Source organism: Vanessa tameamea, chromosome 22 (genome assembly GCF_037043105.1).
Source record: "Vanessa tameamea isolate UH-Manoa-2023 chromosome 22, ilVanTame1 primary haplotype, whole genome shotgun sequence".
NCBI lineage: Eukaryota > Metazoa > Arthropoda > Insecta > Lepidoptera > Nymphalidae > Vanessa > Vanessa tameamea.
Genome location: NC_087330.1, coordinates 5734882 through 5758022, shown reverse-complemented (window position 1 = coordinate 5758022; position 23141 = coordinate 5734882). Strand labels below are relative to the sequence as shown.

General features: G+C 32.7%; 1 protein-coding gene across 4 annotated transcripts in view; it reads left to right on the top strand.

Moving 5' to 3' along the window:
• Kibra (kibra) overlaps positions 1–3422 on the top strand; it is a 62534-nt gene extending 59112 nt beyond the window's left edge. For 2 of the 4 annotated variants that reach the window (XM_026634544.2, XM_026634543.2), the window contains 5 exons: positions 1128–1238; positions 1649–1765; positions 2054–2203; positions 2655–2852; positions 3045–3422. In XM_026634544.2, coding sequence (XP_026490329.1) covers positions 1128–1238; positions 1649–1765; positions 2054–2203; positions 2655–2852; positions 3045–3384 — 916 coding nt within the window. In that variant the 3' untranslated portion in view covers positions 3385–3422. Of the gene's footprint in view, positions 1–563; positions 670–1127; positions 1239–1648; positions 1766–2053; positions 2204–2654; positions 2853–3044 lie in introns of those variants that run through there. The other 2 variants (XR_003368764.2, XM_064218551.1) reach the window with 2 other exon arrangements.
• The last annotated feature ends 19719 nt before the right edge of the window (positions 3423–23141 follow it).

Genomic DNA, 23141 nt, shown 5'->3' with positions numbered 1-23141 from the left:
CATTAATTAGTCTTATTTATGAAGGAATATACTATGGATTTTAGATATTTGTTATTATTTGTTACCATAATGGGTTTAAATGTTACTTCCCTTATTAATATCTGTGCTTTTGCATTTTTTATTTACACATCGATACGTGGAACGTCACTATGACGCTGTCTCGCTCATCCCGTTGCCGGCGGGTCTTTAATACTATTATGGGTCGTATGTTCTATGGTATAGTCAAATATAATTTAGGTTAGTCAATAAGGTGGTGTATAATGGTGGTGGATTGGTGGAAGTATACAAGTTTGAGGATATTTTGTTCCTGTAATTTGAGAAAATTACTGTTTAAATGATATTTTTATCCTAAAAGTTTTTCTTGTATTTTATAATTTTATCTATTGATTAGATGTTTTTTTATCATGTATCACAGAAAATACATTATGTGATCCAAAGTGTATCAAAAATATATATATGTAGTGTGACAAAAAGTGATCGATTTTGATACTTGATCAACTCTAGTACCGATTATAGGGTCCATATTATGGGGTCCCTAGAAAATGTATTTCTGCTTCCTTCAGATACTTAATGAGGCGGGAAGCCGACGGCAAGCCTCACGTGGATATGGCCTTAGAGAAATAGTTATATACCGTCCAAAAATACATATCTGTAAATATTGTAACGTAGGTATGTTTGCATCGTGTCTGATAAAGGCTTTGATCAGAGTGTGCATACTTACATATTAAAAGTTTTGTTTAAAGTGTTTAAAGATATCACCTAGAGTTCACAAGATGCTTAACAATTTTGTATTTTGTCATATTAAGAGGGACATCTGCAATGAATTACTTAGCTGATATAATTGTATAAATGAATTGATGTTTTAAAATATGCATGGAGAGCGTGTAGCATGGCATGAAATCACAATGTTAGTGTATCTATTCGTACGCAGTATCAATAACACTATCTAACGCATGACTCTACATTTAAAATTGGACCTTTGGATTGATGTATTGAATCTAAATACTAACCCCATTATTTAATCACAATTGATCAATTGGTTTACTTTCTGAATTAGCTCGTGATCGTTAAAATATTTTCGTTGTAATTGCATTAAAATGTAATCGTTGTTATAATTTATTTTACAGCAAAAGTCAACAAGTTAGCTCAAACCCTGAAGAGTCGCTCGCGACTATAAAACGATCTCAAACGTTCTCGCCTCAACCTCAAAGCATCAGCAAAGGCCAGTACATTTGCAGGTGAGACCGTGTTTATATTACTTACAAACTTTTCAATATATTTATATGTTTTGAGATTGAATTAACTTATACGAACATTTAGATATCAAGTATTTGATCATCTTAGATAATAACTTTACCGTTTCACTTTAGGTTATTTAAACACTGATTTCTCTCTTCCTATTATAATTGATTTGACTTAAAATAATTCTAAGAGAAAATAATTCTGTCACTAATAATCCACCAAATAGTTAGCTTAAAAGCTTAAAGTCTAGCTTAGAAGTCTTACATAAATTTTTGGCTAAATTTTTTTCAAAATTAAATTTTTCCATATTGATAGTCTTTGAGACGAGACACTATTTTTGACTATGGACTGAAACGTGTGATTTAAAATTTTTATTTTTGACGAATAAATGATCTTTGCTCTGCAGATTAAACCGATCTGAGTCTGACTCGTCCATGGCGCAGTACGCGCGGAGAGGCACGCTACAACCCCCACCTGTGGGCATTCCGTTCGATAGAAGCGTTCGAGAAAGGAGATCCTTGAGGTGTGTAGATTTTGGCAGTTAAACATGCAATTACTTCTGAACTTGTCGTCGGTATGCCGCCTAGTCTACACATATATAATACGCGAAGGGAAACTTTGTAAAACTTATTATGCGAACGCGGGTTTTTTTTTAATGTAACAATGACAAGGTGCCAACCAGCTCAGCCACATCGTTTTTATCTTTCGAATCATATTATCCGATTATGAACCGTACCCTACAGCGAAATGATTTCCGAACTCGGACCAACGGGCGAGCGCCAGTAATAACAGAGCATTTCCTATCGGTCAGGTGGGGCCGCAGCGGCGCGGCGCGGCGCGGGCCGGCGCGCAGCCGCTCGGCGCGCACGTCGCTCGACCTGTCGCTGGACCTGCGCGCGCAGCACTCGCGCCTCACCGACCTGCGCCACGAGATCGCGCACCTCACGCACCTCAAGAAGAGGTAAGCGCGCCGCGCTCTCTGAGCGCCTCGTCGCACGCATCGCTGTCGGGTCGTGAGCGAGACTGGTAGGAAAGAGCGCCGTGGTTCCTCAGGAGCCGAGACGGCCCGGTGGCCAGAACGCTCGAATCTTAACCGATATTTGCGCGTTCAGACCGAGGCGAGCACCACTGAATTTCCTTGTGCTTAATTTGTGTTAATAATTCATCAAGTTGAAGGAGAATATCATGAGGAAACCTGCATATGTCTAATTTCAATGAAATTTTGCCACACGTGTGTCCACCAACCCACATTGGAACGGCCTTGTAAAATAAGCTTTAAGCCTTCTCCAGCAGTAGGACACTCCCAGGCTGTTACTTTTTGAATTGTAATTTCCTAACATTTAATTTTTTACAAAAACCAAAAAATATATACATATATGTACATATGTAAAACGCTCAATTGCTTTCAACAGATTAGAAGAAGCTTGCGCTCACGGTGACCCAGCTGTTGCCGCGTGGGTGGCTGAAGACGAAACTCTTCGAAGGCTAATCTCAGCGCCGTTGGAATCTGGAGACAGAGTGTCCAGACTGTTTCATCGTACGTGTAGAGAGATATATCGGCTACGGAAGTCCAGGCAGGGAGGAAGGAAACCGGATTTGGTGACTTTCAAGTAAGAATCGATATGCCAACTCCTTAGTCAAATGTAAAAAGTAGAGCCAAAAACTTAGTTTTAATTTTTTCTTATTTACTTATATTTGAATTTCAACATAAAGATCCTTTAACAAATGTTATATGCGATCAAAATGTTACCAACATTTTTGCAAATTGGCTCATAAATAACATATTCGTTATATTATTACAGAGAAAAGATGGCATTCTTCACGCGCGCCAAATCAACCGTACCAGTTCTACCCGACGAGGAAGGTGACTTATCTGAAGACGATTGGGAGGAACTCGAAGAGAGACGGACCCCAGACGGAAGATCGTCCAAAACCTCCTACGAACTACGCAGGGAACCAGCCAGCAGCCAGACCGATAACCGAGACCAAGTGGCCCAGGTTATCGAATGCAAAAACCCGTGTATACCTGAACCATTTAACTTGACTATCCATGAAGATAACAATGAGGAAAATAACGAAGCCAAGACTGAGGATGTGAGGTACGACTTTGTCGTTGACAGAGTCCTAGGTGTTCAAGTTTGAGTGGACTAGTTGGACGATATAGAAAATGTAACTAAATATTATCAGCCAAAATGGCTTTAAAAAGCAGTCTTAATGGAAATTTTAATATAATGTTTATGAAATTGTCTTCCAACGGCTGCTACTAATTCTATTTCAATAGATTTTTTTTCTAAAATAAAAAAGATAATTAACATTTTTTTGTTAATTAAAATGATTGTAAAGTTTTCGTTTTCAATTGTGTCCAACTAGTTATGTCTGTTATTTGTTTAGATGTAAGATTAGTTAAGAGGAAAGATCAGTATGAACTGTGGCTACAGACGTGCGGTTACGTTAGGTATCTTAGTGGTCTGTTACTTAGGACATTCGATTTGTTAAGGTATACCAAATTGTGATATGTGAAACATTTTATTATTTAACTAAAATGTAACTGTATTTGTTATGATTAGATAATTCGACCTCGTCAAAAAATTTCCACTACCTTTGATAGCAATGTGAAGGAAATATTTATCATTTCAATATTTAAACTACAATGTAAATTTAATTGCGCTAATTTGATCTTTAGACCTCGCAAAATTAATTAAAAAATAATTTGTTGCTTACATAAGATAAAATAAAAAGACAAACGTCTGTGTTGCCGTTACAAAAAAAATATATATATTTTATATATCACAATTAGGTTTAGTAAAAGGATCGTAATATACGGCACCATAATAAAATTTCACTTATTTACTGTGATTGCAATTGCCTTTTGAGATTTCTAGATTGAAGACTGAAATGTAATAATTATGTATCTATTATATTATATATAAACCACAATCATGTACGTGCACATGAAAATGGGGTGCCATAATGAAATCAGTAGAAAATCGATCGGATATATAGATCTATTCACACACGAAGGATTGAACCACCCCCCCCCCTCCCTACGCTAGATTATCGGATAACGTAAAAGAAGTTTTTTTTTCTTGTATTAGTAATCTTACGCACACTTTGACATATTTTTATTTATTAGGAAGCCAGCGTTATATACTGAGAATACATTTCTTTAAAACATATATATACATATATATGTTATTATAAATAACAGTGTGTTTAAGAAAAACAATACTAAAATTTAACTGAATTTATAATTAACGTTAACTAACAATGATTACAAGGAATAGTAAGACCCAATGGCGATAAAAAAAACCACAAGTGCAACTGTTTTTTCATATTATGTAATTTATTAAAATTTGCATTTTTGCTCATATTAATTGCGCACCGATAATTTAGCGGGTATATATGTGTGTGTGTGTGTGTGGGGGGGGGGGGTAGGCCTTTGCGAGCGAACAGATCTGTAAGTTTTATTATATACATTTTTATATATTATTGTACAAAAAAAAAAACGTGCCTTAAATTTCGGTGCCTTGTTCGTTCGGCCAACCGTGTGCCATAATGGGCAAAAAACATCGGTGTACAAAGTAGTGTATGGAGAGTCACAAAAAAAATGCCAAACTTTTTTTTTTTTAATAATAGTGGAAGTGTAAATAGATACGTAAAGACCCACCGGGCTATATCGGTTGTATATAACGAATTGTAGGTTCCACCGAATAAGATGACTTGATAGGCCAAAAAGTTCGCTTTTGTATATACGGCTTCGATTGTTGTGCTGTCCGTTGTGTCGTGGGTCACACGAGGAGATGACGACGATTATTTTGTAGTATTTGTTTTTTTTTTCTCTATTAAATTTGAGATTCAAATTGTCAATTTCATTTTTGACATTAGACAGATTATACTAAAATGTATTACTTTTTGTTACTGTAGAGATTTTATTTAAAAAAGGTGTGACCGATTTTTACCCGCCATAATTCATTCCTAGTGAATTGTTTATTTAAACCGTCATTGGGACCAACCCTTTCCAACCTCTTAGTTAAGATATTATTCGCCAACTTTTCGTCCAAATGTTGGTTGTTGGAATCGCGTTGTGTATTATTCGAGTTTTTTTTTTTTAATTATAATTCCATGAAATCGTGTAAACATTTGATCTGAAATTGTACTGATGGCAGACATCTCAATATTTCGACCTCGTACGAAAGATGTGAGTTAGATTAATTATTGTAAATCTTGTAAATTGAAAGCGTGTAAATAATTCGAGATTAAATATGCATTCTGATTTTAAAATTATTAATTAGATGTATTTTAAGTATTTTATAACGAAGCAACAGCTCCGTACATAGTTGTAATAATTAATGTTGCATTATTGTAAAAAAAATGTATATTTTATATAAACATTTATGTGAAGTTTATACATAGTTTTTTTTTTTTTTTGTAATTGTTACGAAGGTGAACATTGTTTTGCCAAATTAATTTAATGTTTTAATTCTTCCATTAAAGAAAGGGATTATATTTTGTAAAGACGCCAACACCGATGATAGGAGGTTGATATTAATAAAAAGTGAAAATAAAAATAATAAATCAATAATTGCATCGTTTGATTTTATACCCTCACGTTACAGTAAACTAGTATTCCTCTTCCCTCGCGTTAGAGAGTTCGTAGGTTTTAGGTATAAAAAGTACCCTATCTCCTTCCTTGGGATTCAAGATTGATTCATTGATCAAATTTCAACAAATTCTGTTCAGTGATAACAGACACACATTTCCGTTATAGAAAATTTTATTCTCTTACTAAATATTGTAAATAAATTTAGTGCTAGGCGGAAGGGTAACCTGATGGTAAGTGGTCACAATCACCCAAAAACATTAGCGCTTAAAGAAAAATTAAATCCTCCTTACATCGCCAATGCGCCACAAATCTTGGGGACTAAGGTGTTATGTGTCCTGTGCCTGTAGTTACTGGCTCACCCACCCATTCAAACAGTGGCCTAACGAGCCGTAACGCAAAACAAATCAGATGATCATTCTTTACTGCAGCCCATCTCAGTAAACTCTGTGGGTTTTGAATTCGAAAGCAACTTAAATTTAAAATCTCGAGACATTTCACTCTCCTCGAAGACCAAGAGAGTAAAATTAAGAAAAAAAGTGAGCTTAGAGTACCATTCGTCATTTTTTATAACATAGTTGCAGTCTAATTCCGCTGGGTCCACGAAATAAAAAATGCGGTTTCAAAAGCGTGTGCCGAAATTTAGGACACTTTAGGTTAAAAAATACTGTATTCCCTCATTGCAGTGGTCCCTCCCTGAAAAAGTAGTTTTAATTAAAAGTATTTTTTATAGCCCACCAGGACTGCCTTGGATCAGGGGGCTACATGCGACTGCATTGGCATAACTACGCCAGTTGGTATTGCTGTTTGGCGGTATTCTACCGATCTGATGGGTGGGTAGTACCTACCCATGGCTTGCAAGCAGCCCTACCACCAAGTGAAACTTGTCATACCTGTTTCATTCAATAGCTACCGTGAAATATAGATTAGAAAGCAAGCAATGATAATTTAACAATTAAAAATTTAAAGGTAATCGCGAGGCTTCGGTTTTCGTTACAGTATTTATTCCATTGTGTTACGCTTCATTCTAGTTATTAAAAAACAAGAAGATTACGCAACAATAATCGATACATAATCGCTTATGTAACATGATCATTGCATGTCTAAAGCGAAAAAAAAAATTTAAAACTATTTAAAACGCAATTTAAATGACAAAGTTTTCAAATATTGCATTATAAATATGCATTGCAGACATTAAAATTCCATTTGTACAGCAAAAACTTTCAATATTTAATTTATGTGTAGCAGTTAAAAGCATAAATCAAATGTGATTTCGTTATTTTTAAGGATTCCGTATAAATATAAACTTAATTTAGTAAAAATAGAGTACCTACCTAAACATAAACGACCCATTCTTCTCTCAAAGTGGTTGATATGTGTGTCGTATGTTTCCTGAAGACGTTTATCGCAGGCCAGTCATGAATACCTAAAAAATAATACTAATAATATCTACGATAAGAACAAGACAACATATATATATATATAGTCATGTAATAGATTTGTTTTTAAAATGTATACAACTTTGTCTTTTAACATTAGGTACTGACTGATTAATAAATATATCAGCGCAACAGCATTATTTATTTATGTTGATGTGTTATAAATAATTTCAATTATGTTTTAAAATCATAAACTGATTGCTATGTTTATTGTTATTTGTCAAATTATTATTTTATTGTTAAAATTAGTTACGTTAAATTATAATTATTATGAATAAGTACGGTGCATGTAAACAGTAGGGTAATTGTAAAAAATCATAAGATTGCCCCAATCTCTTTTAGTTATAAATATGAGTGGTTGTTGTCACAAAGGGGACTTCTGTGACGAGTAGCCGAACAGGATAGAGCTCTCTATTGTCAGTATTATCTAAATAAAGCGATTAATTTGCAGAAGTTGGTTTTACTTACTTTTATTATGGAAAGTTACGATAATAATGAAGAGCATGGCATCAGCAATGCTGACGTCATTATTTTTAAAAACAATATGGTACACGGGAATCCGTCAGTTATTTTCAAATCTCATTTAAATATAATAGTTTAATATAAATAGAAAACATCATATTACTTTAAAAAAGGTTTAACTACTTTTTATCAATAAAACTTCTTCGTTAAAATTTCAAATGTAGGCATTCCTTAAATATTACAGCACGGTGCCCTAACTACAATATACATATAGCACATAAGCGTTTTTGCTAAGGCATACCTACAGTCAAATTTCTTACATAAGGCGTTATACAATGCTAATGGCGCGGGGCCGACTCCACTCACGCGAAGGGGCAATCTTATAATCTACAATCGTGTAGATTACACCTCCTACTGACTAAACTCGAAGAATTTACTGTTATATGGTGCATCCACTAAAGCTATTTTGAAATACATATACTCGTGTTGTTTATAGAGTAAGCACTATAGTATGTTAAATTTCCAATTAACTGGAATATTTTTATTGTTAATATTTTTTTTTAGATTAAATACATAATTTAAATATTAAACATGGCAACTAAAAGCGTTAGGAATGATTGTGACGTCATATTGTCACTGTAGGAAGTGCTTGAGATGCATAAATCGTTCACGAAGTGCTTTAACATAGTGACGTCATATGCACTCGGAAATTATCTATGCTACTTATACATGATTCTAGTTGTCGCCCGCGGTTTCGTTCGTATTTCAGGGCTTGGTCGTCAGGTGTTAGAGATAAAAAGTCCTATAAAGCATGTGTTCTTCCTTGAGATTTAAATTTGCCGCTTACCAAATTTCATCAAATTTAGTTCAGAGGTTTTGCCGTGAAAGAGCAACAGACAGACAAACGGACAAAGTTACTTTCGCATTATAGTATTAGTATAGATTATATCATCAAGCTTTTTTAAGCTATGTAGGTACATTTAGTTTTAAATTAAATAGAGTATACAATATATGACATGGGAACAAAAAATCCCTATCCGTGAATGCATTTTATTTTAGTTCAAATTACTGCTAAAATATTTCCAAGCAAAGAATCGTAAGAAAATTATAGGTGAACTTTACGAAACTAATTCTCTTTAATGAACAACAATAATAATTAAAATATTATTTATTTAAAAAAATATTTTTAACAATACATTTTTCATAAAGTTCATAAGTAATAGTATTTTAAGTAAAATTTGAGGGTTGCTCCTACATTTAGTGACTCAGTTGTAACAATAAAGTTAAGGTAGTTAAGCGCTCACGCACAGGATATGTTTTAATATAACCTACATTGGAAACTCTTGGTTCTAACCTTTTTTAATATACATTTTTTATTTCACCATTTCTAAGAAAAGGGGAAAATGATTTGACTCTATCGTTAATCTTTCCCGTTAAAATTAGGGTGAATTTAATTACAAGGGCAGTGAAATAAATTAAACCGTTAATTTCGAATTTGCCTAATTAACATAGATATATAGATATATCTCATAAGATAACTTAAAGTGTATCAATCACGAATAGACTTTGACTTTGAGCGCCGTAGAATATAATATTGGCTTAATACCGAGCGATGTAGTTATACGTATATATGTTCAAATATTTGTACCTTCTGGGTCCAAAATAACCTAGCTAGGGACCTCTCAAACACATACACAAAAATGTTATCAAAATTGGTCCAGCCGTTTAGGAGTTTAGAGACATAAACACGTACATAAGAATTATTTTTATAAAGATATAAATCGTATTATAATATATTAAATGTATGTATATTGTTATTTATAAGGCGTCGATTATAATTAGTTGTAGCAATAACAACATATTTAAGTAAAATGTTAGTGATTGTAGTACCTTGAAAGTTAGTCGAGGGTCGTAAGTTCAAAAAAAATTATGACACAGCTAATCACAGCGTTCTAACGAACATTTAATTTTAAATTAATGGTTATAAAAATATTCCCCTATAAAGTAAAGTGAATATATTGCCCTATATTGCTACGCTAACTATGCTAAAGAATATTGAAAGGAAAAAGTTTGGATTCTGTTCAACCTCTTTCCTCCAATACTCCAAGATTTTTCATAATAAATAAAAAATATTGTATTATTATATCAGGAGTGAAAAGGCATCTTGCGGGCCGGCATGGTGAGACTGGTGCAGTTCAGTCTCCCTGGCTGTACTGGCCGTCTTCGCGTTTGGACTCCACTACCGCTTACCATCAGGTGGAGTGGAGTCATATGCCTACCGGGATTGTATAAAAAAATGAATAATCTTTGATGTTATAAATTAGAATGCGCACTAAATACCAAATATCTTTGTTCATACGAAGTAATTGAAAGTTTATTAGTACTTGCGTGAATATTTATTTATTTATTTATTTATTAAGGACCATCAGCAGTCACTACACTTACACATATTATACATAAAATCATATTTATACTTAATATAAAGTGTGCGACTCTTTAAGACGGCCACGACATCCATTTTTAGGTACAATACACAGGTATATTTTTTTACTAAAATAATTTTATAATACTAAAATACTAGAGATTAACTACTAGCTAGATTAAATAAAGCAATTAATATTATAATTAACAAGTTCAGTAATATAATTGATCACGTTAATAACATACAACAAAACAAATTCAATAAAAAATGAATAGAATTAGTAAGTAGTAATAACTTAATAAATTGAATATTAAATTAAATAATAATAATAACTTTAAATACATTTTTCATTGATATCTTAAACTAACATGCTTACAATAATTTGTTTTGTAATTAAGATTCTAAAGTTAATTCCATAACTATTTTTCTGTATTTATTTATGGAATCCCCGAAAATGTCAAGCGACTGAGTATTTATTATAAGTTCTACCTAATCTTACAAGAGGTGCATTTTGTCGTAGTTTAGTTTTCGATGGTCTAATGTAAAATACCCTTATTGGATAACGTGGACATACTTTCCTAGGCACATTAAAATTAATTCCCTCAACAATTTGAGGGCAGTCGTTTCTATGTCTGACAATTTTGTGCAGACAAAAGATCCAAGAGGACTCTGCGACTTGAAAGGCTATACATGTTATAAAGTTTTAACTGATCTTTGTAGTTGTAATTTAGTTTTGAACCTTTACTTGAATAATTTAAATGTCGCATAAATATTTTTGTATTCTGTCTATTTTTAATTGACTCACATTATAATGCGGTGACCACACTGTACTACAATACTCTAGGATGCTTCGTACATATACATTGTATAGCATTATTTTTGTTGATACATTTTTAAATATTTTAGCATTTCTTATTTTGAAACCTAAATTTCTTGACGCTTTAGCGGTGATGCAATCTAAATGCGACAAAAATGTTAGCTTTGAGTCCAATATGATTCCTAGATCTCGAATTTGTGTTACCTCTTTCAAGATGCATCCCTGAATGTAATAATCTATTGATATGTTTTTTATATTACGGGTGAATTTTGTATGAAAACATTTTTTTGGATTCATTATCATTTTGTTAATTTTACACCACTTTTGTAAGGCATTTAAATCCTCTTGAAGTTGTGCAGAGTCTAAATTACTCTTAATTGGTTTAATAAGTTTCAAATCGTCTGCAAAAAGGAAAACCTCACTGTGCATGATTGTATTTGTTACATTCCCTATAAAAACATTGAAAAGCCATAGCCACCTAAATGTGACCCTTGAGGAACACCAGAACTGACTTTGTAAGAGACAGATCGAAAACCACTTACAACAACGTATTGTGTACGATCGCATAAATACGATTTAAGCCAATCGAATAAAGCTCCATCTATACCATAACTGTACAGTTTTTTCAAAAGTATATCAGGACTTACTCTGTGGAAGGCTTTCGAAAAGTCTGTGTAAATTGCATCGACTTGCATTTGATTGTCCATTAACATCATAATATGATCTGTATATGCCACCAGATTTGTGTTTGTCGATCTGCCTTTTAATGTTGGTTATTATTTTGGTGTTGCTTAAAATAAAAAGTAAGATGTGGAAGAACCAAAGCTTCGAAAGTTTTGGCAATTATTGGTAAAATAGATATTGCCCAATAATTTTCAATATTATTTACGTCACCTGATTTGTATATTGGGACAACCTTTGATATTTTCCACTTCGAAGGAAATGTTCCTGTTTGCAGACTCATGTTGAATATTAAGCATAACGGAGAGTTTAACTGATCAGCACATCTCTTCAGGAATATAGGTGGAATGTCATCTGATCCTGGGCTCTTGTCTATTTTAAGACTACTTAAATGAAGCTTTATTGATTCTTGTAATATTCAATTGATTCAGAAGAGCTGTGCCCATCAAGTCAATACCTCGCTCTTCTATGACTGTTTGTGATGGTGGGTTGTATACTGAAGAAAAATGCGACACAAACGCGTTACAAATTTTGATTTCACCCTTTACCTTTTTACCTTGCATATACATATTATTAGGATAACTTCTATGTTTTTTTCTTTTGTTTTTTAAAAATATCCAAAAATATTCAGGGTTTCTGCCTATACAATCTTAAATATTTTTAATATAATTATTATAACATTCCTTTGATTGCATCCTCCAACGTTTATTTAATATTTGCAATGATATTTCATCTAATGGATTCCCTTATATTCTTAATTTTATTAATATTACTGGATTAGTAAATGTTAACGTACGATAATATATTAATATATATATTAATGATGGCACGCGACTTGTATGAGACAATTTATTTAAAATATTCATGAGGTATTGTAACTAATGTCATGTTACTAACTTAATAATACAATATTATAAATGCTAAAGTTTGTGTTTAAATGTTTTTTGTTCAATAATATGTATCAATTATTATTCAGTGGAAGGCCTATGCGCAAGCCCGTCTGGAAAGGTCAAGACATAAATCATAATCCGCTAAACAGTGTTGTCCTGATCCAGTTTGAATGGATTTGTATTACTACAGACACAAGGGAAATATCATTTTCGTTCCTAAGGTTGGCGGCTCATTGGCGATGTAAGGAATGGTTAATATTTCCTGCAGCGCCAAAGTCTATTGATGGTGGTGACCTCTTACCACCAGGGGGCCCATGTAACCGTCCATATATTTATATATATTAAAGGTATTTATGTGTGATTGATTAAACAATGTTGTCTTCGTTTTTTTTCGAATGTCAAATCTAAAATCACATAATGAGAAAAATCAGGGGTTTACATCCGCTAAACAACCCTTGTAAGTAAGGCCGTTATTCCTAACACTGTTAAAATTAGGGGAATAGTTAGACGTAAAATATGTTACGAACATGCAATACCGCCATCAATTGAATTAAACAGCGCTTTATGAGAAGGCAACAAATAAATCAATTTACTATAACTTCAACACCCAACAGACCTTTAATCCAGGAGTGCAAATAGCCTGAACATTACGCGTTCGGCGCCTTGCTGATTATGATCAAGTCTTGGGCCATCAGTGATGCGCTCCGGAAGGTTTCATAAAATTTGTGTTTGGGGCATGGTCAGAATCCTGGTTTCGCCCAAACGCTTGTTCCGCTTAAAATAAAAATCCAATATAAAAATCGTCTCGCTTTCCTTGTTCGCTGCAAATATTTGAAATAACGAGTAATGATTATTTACAAATCAACAATAATAATTTAAGATGATGATAAGGGTTAGTTTTGATTGTGTATTAGATCGAATTTATAATTATTAAAGCTTAACACGTTCGCTGCGGCATCATTTTTTTATTTTTTCCATTCCTTCGGTACGGGGCGTTTAAGACCTCGTATGAAAACTATCATAGTACCGTTACGGGGATTATTAGACCCCGTAACGTTTAAGAAACTAAAACTTGATGTGATGTGATGCTGTGATGTGATCGAATTTTATTTCTTTAGTGCGGTACATGGTCAAGGCGACCCCGTATTAAGTAGGTACACCTTAGCATTCTGTTTTCAATTGGCATCATATAAATATATTTATCACTTTCCTACAATATATCAAATAGACGTTACAGTCTCCGCACGACAGAGAGGTCTATGATTTTCTAAGCCGCACCGTAAGGAAGATGCATACGAGGCGCATTAGATCTCCTTCCGCATTGAACGTGTTAATTATAATCTATTTAAATAAATAATTATTTATCCATCGTTCGTTTAGTGTTATAATTTAGCTCGCAACAAATGTATTCTGCAGTATTATTTTATAAAAATCCACTTCGTATCTCATTCATAAAACTTAGACAATAGATTTATGATGACACTATAACTTAATTCATCAATTATTAAAGTATCATAGTCATCATTATAGACAATGTCGCTCAGCATCATTTTTTCTTACAGAAAAACTTAAATGATTTTCAATCGTTTTGTTATGTATGTCTTTATGTGCATGATCTTTTATTACAGGGACAAAAATTGTCTAAACGAAAAATTAATTGTTTAGATAAAAGGTAATTGAAGATTAAAATATTGGTCCTTGAACTTTTGTCACTTTTACTGTTCTATAAAAGTAATAAAACATATCAATAATTGTACCTAACCCATATAGAAGTATAGGTTTTACTCTGATTTTGGGCTCTCATCATAATTTGTTGAATCAAAGTAAACTCGCATTTTGTTTTGGGAAAAAAGGAACGTTATCAACAACTAATTGGAGAATATCCTCCTGACCAATTTCGTTCAATCAAATTGAAGCTTTATCGACTGCACAGAAGATGTATTTATTGTTCAAGTGTGTGTGTGTGTATGTGAGTAGTCACACAAGTGCAAACGTCAATACGATACGATTGGAATTCGTTCAGTAAAGGTATTCTGTAACCAAAAATTCGGAACTCACCACATACACGTGTAAAAGTGTTTGGTATGAGGTAAATCGATTGTCAACATTTCATGAGTGAGGTACGAAGTGACTATGATTACAGAATCACACAGTTTGTACAGACTTTGCTTGCTTTATCATGAATGAGTGCGTAAAATACTACCGAGACGTTAAGCAGCGTTATCAGCTATTAGACCAATGAGGCATTTGGTAGAGCATACGACGTATATTTAAGTGTCCATATATGCTATTTAACAGAAAGCAATTGATATGGGTAAAACGTAAATGTGATAATAGCTCTGAATAGAGTAGATTTTGAAACTAATTTAACTTACAAAAGTACTGCATAACATTTCAATAATATTTTATGAACTATAAAAATAAAAGGAACGCTTTAAAATGCTTTTTTCTATACAGTTTCGGAATGTTCGGAAATTCAAATTGTTTATTTTGTGAACTAAAACACTATTTATTATAGCAGGAGGATAGCATTAGATTGGTTCAAATTTGCGGCAAAATTAATAAATAACAGTTTATTTAGAAACGCTATATAAAACCTTTTTTTTAATTCGGATATTGAGATTAAAATTTCTGCTAAAATAATATCCAAAATATGATAAAATTACTTTAAACATTTACAATTCATTACACTTTTTAAAATGTATCGTTAAAATAATATAGTAATCAATTCCGTGTAAAATATCATAAATATAACATAAATTGTAATCACAGAATTTTCAGTAACATCAACAGTAAAATAAGAAGTTTTAATGTAAAGTCGCTATCGCTTACGACTCGCACCATACAGTTGCGTGACTGGCTACCGTCACGCGCCGCTTCGCCCGGAAATGTCCGGGTGGTGGGGTGAGGGGGAACGTGCAATATACCCACTATTGGTATTATGGAAATGCTTTACTGACCGACAGTATGGTATTATGTTTATGGTAAGTTATGAAATTTTACTGGCGAATAATTTTAAAGTATACGACACATAATTTGATATTAAATTATTTTTTCATGGATAAGGGTTCATGCTATCTGCTATGTTGAAACTCGTCGTCAGATGGCGTTGCTGTCATTTACTGGGTGGTACGACTTTGGGCGAACCCGTCACTCATAAGATAATCTACCGCAAAACAGGAATAGGTACTGACGTGTTCCGGTTTGAACGGTGAGCAAGCCAATGTAGCTACTCTTACAAGACACATGAAATCTTAGTTATCAAGATTGGTAGCACATTCTCACTATGCCAATGTCTTTGGGCGGTGGTGATCACTTACCATCATGGCCAATAAGATCGTCCGCCTTACTATATTATTAAAAAAGATAACTTATATGACATTCAACCTTTTGCCATGGCAATACTATTGGTATATACGATTCAAACATAAATGTTCTTATTGTTATTGAGATTATTTTTCACTGTGCCGGGAAATTTTATCACATCGAGGTGGCACACTCGTAATTACATGACAACTATACTTAATAGAAGCAGTAGACTGTAGGCAGGTAGCAATTGTCAGACTAGTATTGATAGCATGATTCAGGTTTGTTACGTATCACTAAAAAAAACTACACAGAATATGTCGGGTTTTGGAATTTTATAATCAAATTAGTAAAGTTATGTAATTTTTAAATTGATGTAGAAACTTATAAGTAAACGAACGATTTCATTTTATTTACCAATTAACAAACTTATTGAACACTCTGCATAGTTGGTGTTAATCATTGTTTTATTTTGTTATATTCAAAGTTCTAATTTATAAGGAGTACTTATAGAATCATGATGATGTCGTTCTGACTGTTTTCGATCACAGCAGACAATGTCAAGGGAGAGCAGCCATTTTTACAAGACATATTATGGTGCAAATGTGTGTGAGCAAACACAGGTGCACTCTGTATTTCCTCTATCTTAAAATCCGACACGATCAGAAAGACTTTAAGAACAGAACCAATGATTTTGCGTGTCCGAGGCACATACTTCCAACTCCCAAACTCCGGGCTGTTGGGGTTGTTGAATGGGGATTTGTCGATAACAAAAAATCCAATAACTTATTTTTATAAAAAAAAATAATAAATATAAAAAAAGTAAAGACATGCAAGCTTTTATTATTGATACAAATATTTAATTTTAAACAAATTAATGCATTGTTTATTAAACATTAAATTTCTAACTAAACGAATCAAAATCAGCAAAGGAAGTACTAGGGTTTAATGGTAAAGTTTGCTAAATGATTTTTTCATGCAACTACACACACAGACACACAATAAACCGACCCCAAGTAAATGGAATTGAAATAATAATTATAGACTAACTGAATTACTGGTTGGTTTGTATTCCTAGAAATTACATTGCGAATCGGAGACCTGATATGTTAAATGTCAATTTCATTGTATTTATAAGCGCATACTTTTATAGAGGTGCTTTTGAAATATTTGTATTGTCATATTTATTAAAATGATATCATAAATAAGAACATGAAATTAACGTTAGTCAATAGTTTAATATTAAAACGGATGAAATTGCAAAGCACAGTTATTTATTTAATAATATTTTATACTAAAACCTTCTCCGAAACACGTTAAATTCCGAATTCACTTCCGATATGAGTTTTATATATATTAATTTTGTATTTTTCATAAATATTAACTTGAACTAAAAGTTTATCAGTTTTTATTTAAATAAAAGAAAGTGAAAATTATGGAAAACATAATTTGTCCGTCGTTTACCTGTGTAGTTGACAACAATGCCCTAGTGTCACAATGGCAGTCAGGTATGTCATTTAACTCATGCGCGGACGAGCCCTGAATACCGACCTCCGTCGACGCCAGCCGCGGCGCAGCCATACTTATAGCGATGCGCTGTTTGATTTCTTTGTGATTTATATTTTGGACCACAACGTCAAACGATATGGTAGTAGGCCAGTCAATAAAGCCCGTGAAGGTCAAATAATTATGATTTTATTTATATAATTATCATTATGATTTTTTCATATGTGGTTTGGGACTTTAAAATAATAACAAATTAAAATTTTCAACCCTCTGGAGTGAACGCTAGGGGGTTGAGAGGGTGAAAAGCGTTTTTGTTTATAACTTTGTGGAAAAAATTGTTAGATGGTTGAAAATTGGACAGAAGGTATAAATAATTATAACCTACCTTGTATTAAAATTTCAACCTTTTTTGTTTACTGCAAAATTAGTTATTAACAAAAAAGAATGTTTTTTGAATAACAGTGGTAAAAACTTGTTTAAAAGGGTTAAAATGTTTATAGAAAGTTGTTAATTAGTAATTAATTGATATATAACAATTTTCCTAAATTGTTATAAAAATTTAAAGCGACATCCTACTAATTATTAATAAATGTTTAAATCAATGTTACTAGACTATTGTAATAATTTAAATATTAAGTTAAAAAAGGTAACGCCGAAGTTTGAATACATTTTATGCATATCTATGATGTAAATGACAAATTGTATTGTAAAGCGTGGAGGTAACACTTGTTGACTTCAAGTCAGAGTCAGGAGACATAACATACATACATATATAATTGTATTTAACTAACATGACTGTATTTTTAGATGTTGAAAAATAGTAACTAGTAAACAGTAGTTACTGCGTTTCTTGCCGGTTCTTCTCGGTAGAATCTACATTCCAAACCGGTGTTAGCTCTACTTAAAATAGTTTGTTAAATGAAGATTCAAAGTTGCTTGTAAAAGCCTACTTGAATAAAGTAGTTATATTTTGATTTTGTAATAGATTTATTATTTATAGTTTGCCAGATTGTAGATTTAATTTAATGTTTCCAAAATATATTTTATATCATAATTAAAATACATTTTTATTATTAAATTTTCGTACAGTTGAAGGCTGATTAGAGACAACAGTTGAGTCCCATATCCGAAACAAGGAAATATAAATAATAATGTTTGTTCATATCATAACTTATGATAAGTCTTAAGCAAAGCCAATTCCCTCCAGAGTAGAATAAAACTTGCATTAGAAGTAGGTACTAAAAGCTATTGTATTGCTAGTACACACATCTAACGTTTAATAAAAAGCAATTATCGATATGTCTTTGCTTGCACGCCAACAGTGTGACCACACGTCGCGCGGATTTTAGTAAGAAACAAGCGATACTAATTCTTATGCGAGACATTATACTCTAACGCATGCGATAGCGTTTTATCGACGATTTCTTCCTATTGTATGCATATTTTACATCGTTGCCTGTGAGAATTTAAGTCTTACAGTTAATAATAATCATTTAGATATAAGCTCATTATAGAATTCATGTTAATGTAGTGCGGTGAATTCGAAATGCCCAATACGTATGAAAGTAAATGTACGTCATCGAGTTTTAATAATAATTATCTGTTTTTCTTAATAAATACGATGGACGCGTAAATGGACTGCCTGATGGTAAGTGGACCGCCGGTAGACATAGGCGCTGTTCGAAATATTGATCATTCCTTACATCGTCAATGCACCACCGACCTTGGGAACTCGTGGCCGGCAGTAGAATATCAGATCAGATGGATAAACATCAAATAAAATAGATTATTCCGAAATGTCCCGATGTCACAATACATTTACCTTCCCTTAACCGAAGATTTCGAGTTCGGACCGGCGATTAGTAACTCTCGCTTGACTCTATAAAATTTCAGTCTTGTCACTTCACTGGCAACATAACTGGCAATACAATTTGAATTTCTAGAACGATTTTAGATAAATAGACGATCTACCGAAAACATGGCAAGTGGGCGAGACAAAAAAAGTTTGGAGACCTCTGCTATAAACTTATCAAGGTTTCATACCTTTGTTTAGACCAAAAAAAATACTAATCAAACTGTACAGTTCAAAATCCATTCATTACTTCAATCGATTGTAATATCTTTGTAAAGTTGATTAATTTGTTCAGCGTTCGTTCAAAGCTTCATCGTGCATTCAGGCCTTTGAACAGACTGGTACAGTAATGGTTTCAGCTGAACTGTTGAACCGTTTGCAATGACTTGCTAAAATTATACCGTACTGTGGACATGTGGTCGATATATTACTGGGGGTTTTGTTTAAATACTAGTTGTTCATAACGACTTCGTAGGGTTCGAATAAAGATACGTGATATTACTTTACAAATGAGACTATAATAAGTCATAAAAAAGGAATGAAACATATTGAGAAAATTTACAGCCCGTAAATTTTGATTGAAAATAATTATTCTATGCTTTGATTGTCAGTCATTACTTTTAGAATAAAAAAAATGCTTAGTAGAAATTACAAGTTATTTATATTAAAAGCAGTAAGCAAGCGGTTCTTCGTTGTGAGCTCGCAAAATAATTCCTAATTTTGCATAAAAAGTGAAATTAGTGGTATTCATTATAGTGCATAATATCAATAGAATACATACAGTCGTAGTGTAATAATTTCAACAGTGATTTAAGGTTTAATTAACATTGAAATAAAAAAAAACAAAACAATTGAAAAAAAAACGGTTATTAATTTTGTGCATTTTTAGTGTTTTTGTTATTAACGTGTAAGCGACGTATTCTGCATGGCGCTTACGTCCTTTCTTTCACAAAGTCACTTTATTTGACCAGTGCTGCGTATACTCCGCATTTTTTATTTTTGGAATGTTTTAACGCTTTATGCTTTATTGTGTGCTGCAAGCGCTTAATATACCATAACCGATATTCAAATAATAGCGTCTATTTTGTTTTTTTAACGTTTTTTAATCGCACAATACAATGTCAAAAAATTGCAAGAACTGCTTCAATGCAATTATAGCTAAGAATGTTCAAAGTGCCACCAGTTCTATGATTATTTAAGTGCTAATGTAACTAATAAACAAATAAAATCCATTAACTCAACGCAAAAGATTGCTTGGAAATGTCCCGTTTGTATTAATAAACAATACCCGTTACAAAAAAGGGAAAGATGATTCGAACGTCACAACCTCGTTGAATGACTCTAATGTAACATTGCGAAACAAAATTTCTGTAAGCCAAACTCAAGATTTAATTAGTGATGCTGATAACGATACGCAAATTTCAATTAACACAGTGAGAGATATAATTAAACAGGAAATAAAAAATGCTCTTAAAGAAGTAGTGACGGAACAGTTTATCAAGCTTTCAACAATCCCTTAACTTCTTTAATGACCAGTGTGAGTTAATGATATAATGTAGTTTGTCATTTACAAGTTAAGTCTACTATCAGAACCGATTTTTTTAAAACAGATTACGACATGATTTTGGAGTGTATTTTCTCAATAGATTGGGAGCATGAACTTTAGAAGTGTCCATCGGTTAATCAAATGTTAGACTACTTTTACAAGTCTCTAAGAGAAATCATTAAAAAATGCGCACCCATGAAAAGACTACGTAACTCAAAATATCTCACCTGGTATTCTCTAAATCTGATTCGTCTTTTTAAAGAAAAATATAAACTCCATCGTAAGATAAAAAAATTTAACAATCCCCTTGACTGCTTATACTTTGACAGACTTCGCGACAGTTGCCATAAATTATCTGTTGATTGTTATAATGAGTATATAGCAAAGTTTGAAAAATCTATTCGTTCTAACGCTAGAGTTTTTTGGTCGTTTATCAAAGCTAAAAGAAAAGGAAGTAGTTCTTATCCAGCCAAAATGCAACTTGACAATAAATTCACCTCTGACGGTAAAGAAATATGTAATTTGTTTGCTGAAAACTTTGGACAAGTGTTTTCAAAGTCCGATAAAAACATAAATACATCTAACAGTATTAACACTTTATCAATTTTTTTTGCCATTTTTCATTTAGTACACTAGAAGTTTATAAATCTCTTAAAACACTTGATGAACGCAAGGGGGCAGGTAGTGATAATCCTCCACCGGTCTTTATAAAAAGGTGTGCTAAAGCGCTAGCCTTACCCGTTACTTTAATATTTAATCGTTCTTTAAAATATGGAGTATTTCCAGACCAATGGAAAGAAGCTTTGGTTGTCCCCATATTTAAATCTGGTGTAGAGCATCTTGTTTGTAATTACAGACCAATCTCGTTACTTTCAACATTAGGCAAAGTTTTTGAAAAGATGATCACTGAAAGATTATCATGGTATCTGAATCGTAAAATCATCCCCCACCAACACGGTTTTATAAAGTCTATATCCACTACTACCAACTTATTGTGTTTTACTTCCGCTTTATCCGAAAATGTCGATAAACGAATACCTGCTGATGTAATATACGCAGATTTCAGCAAAGCTTTCGACAAAGTTGACCACTTGTTTTTAATACATAAACTATCACAATTTGGTGTTGGTGGAGCGCTTCTCAATTGGTTTAAATCATATTTGCATAATAGAACTTTTAAAGTGTCATCAGTGGTCATTGTTCTGATATCTTTGAAGTGGTGTCAGGCGTTCCACAGGGCTCACATCTCGGACCAATTATTTTGACGTATTTATTAATGACATCACTACATGTTTTCACCACGCAAGCTATTTCTTATTTGCCGATGATCTAAAATTAATGAAGCCACACGCTAATTACAAACGTTGATATAAATAAATTGCAAGAAGACATTAACAGATTGGAGATTTGGTGTAGCGCTAACAATATGATATTTAATATAAAAAAATGTCACTACGTACAGTTTACCCGCAATATAAAGGCTGAGCCAAACAAATATTATATTAACTAACAACAAATTTTACCATTGCACTATATACGAGACCTTAGAGTTACTTTAGATTCTAAACTGAGATACGACACACATATATTTAATCAAATCAAATCAAATCAAATCAAAAATCTTTATTCAATATAGAAGTGTTTACACTTGCTTATTGATTGTCAAAAATCTACCACCGGTTCGGAATTTAGCACCTCGGACCTGAGAAGAACCGGCGAAAGAAACTCAGCGGGATATTTTTTTTTTTTTTTCATTTTGCATGTACAATAATTATTATATTTTAGTTATTTGAAACAGCCATTATATCTAAGGGATTTAAAATTCTTGGTTTTATACTCATTGTTCTTTTTGACTCTAGTTCTTCCCATACTGGAATACAATAGCATTATATGGAATCCACAGTATGATATCCACATCAATAGATTCGAACAAGTTCAAAAACGCTTTCTTTACCATCTCTCCTCCAGCGATTTACAGGCTAAAAACATCACGAGTTATAACGACAGACTTAAATATTATCACATGACCTCTTTTATAAATCGTAGACATATCACAGATCTTATATTTCTGCACAAAATAATACATAGATTGTAGTAATCTGTTGCAAAAGATTCAAGTTAATGCTCCTTCTCGTATGCCCCGTATAAAACCATATAACTTATTTAAAATTCCTACATTTCAATCAAACTTAGGCCATAACGCTGCTGTTCCAAGGCTCTGTAGACAATATAACATACTTTCTAGATATAATAATGACCTCGATATTCATCGTTACAGTTTGTCCAAATTCAGAGTGTGTCTAACTAAACTTTTAACCTAACACAAAAATATGTTCAATTGATAAGCTATTCTTAATTTTTAAGTTACTAATTTATAT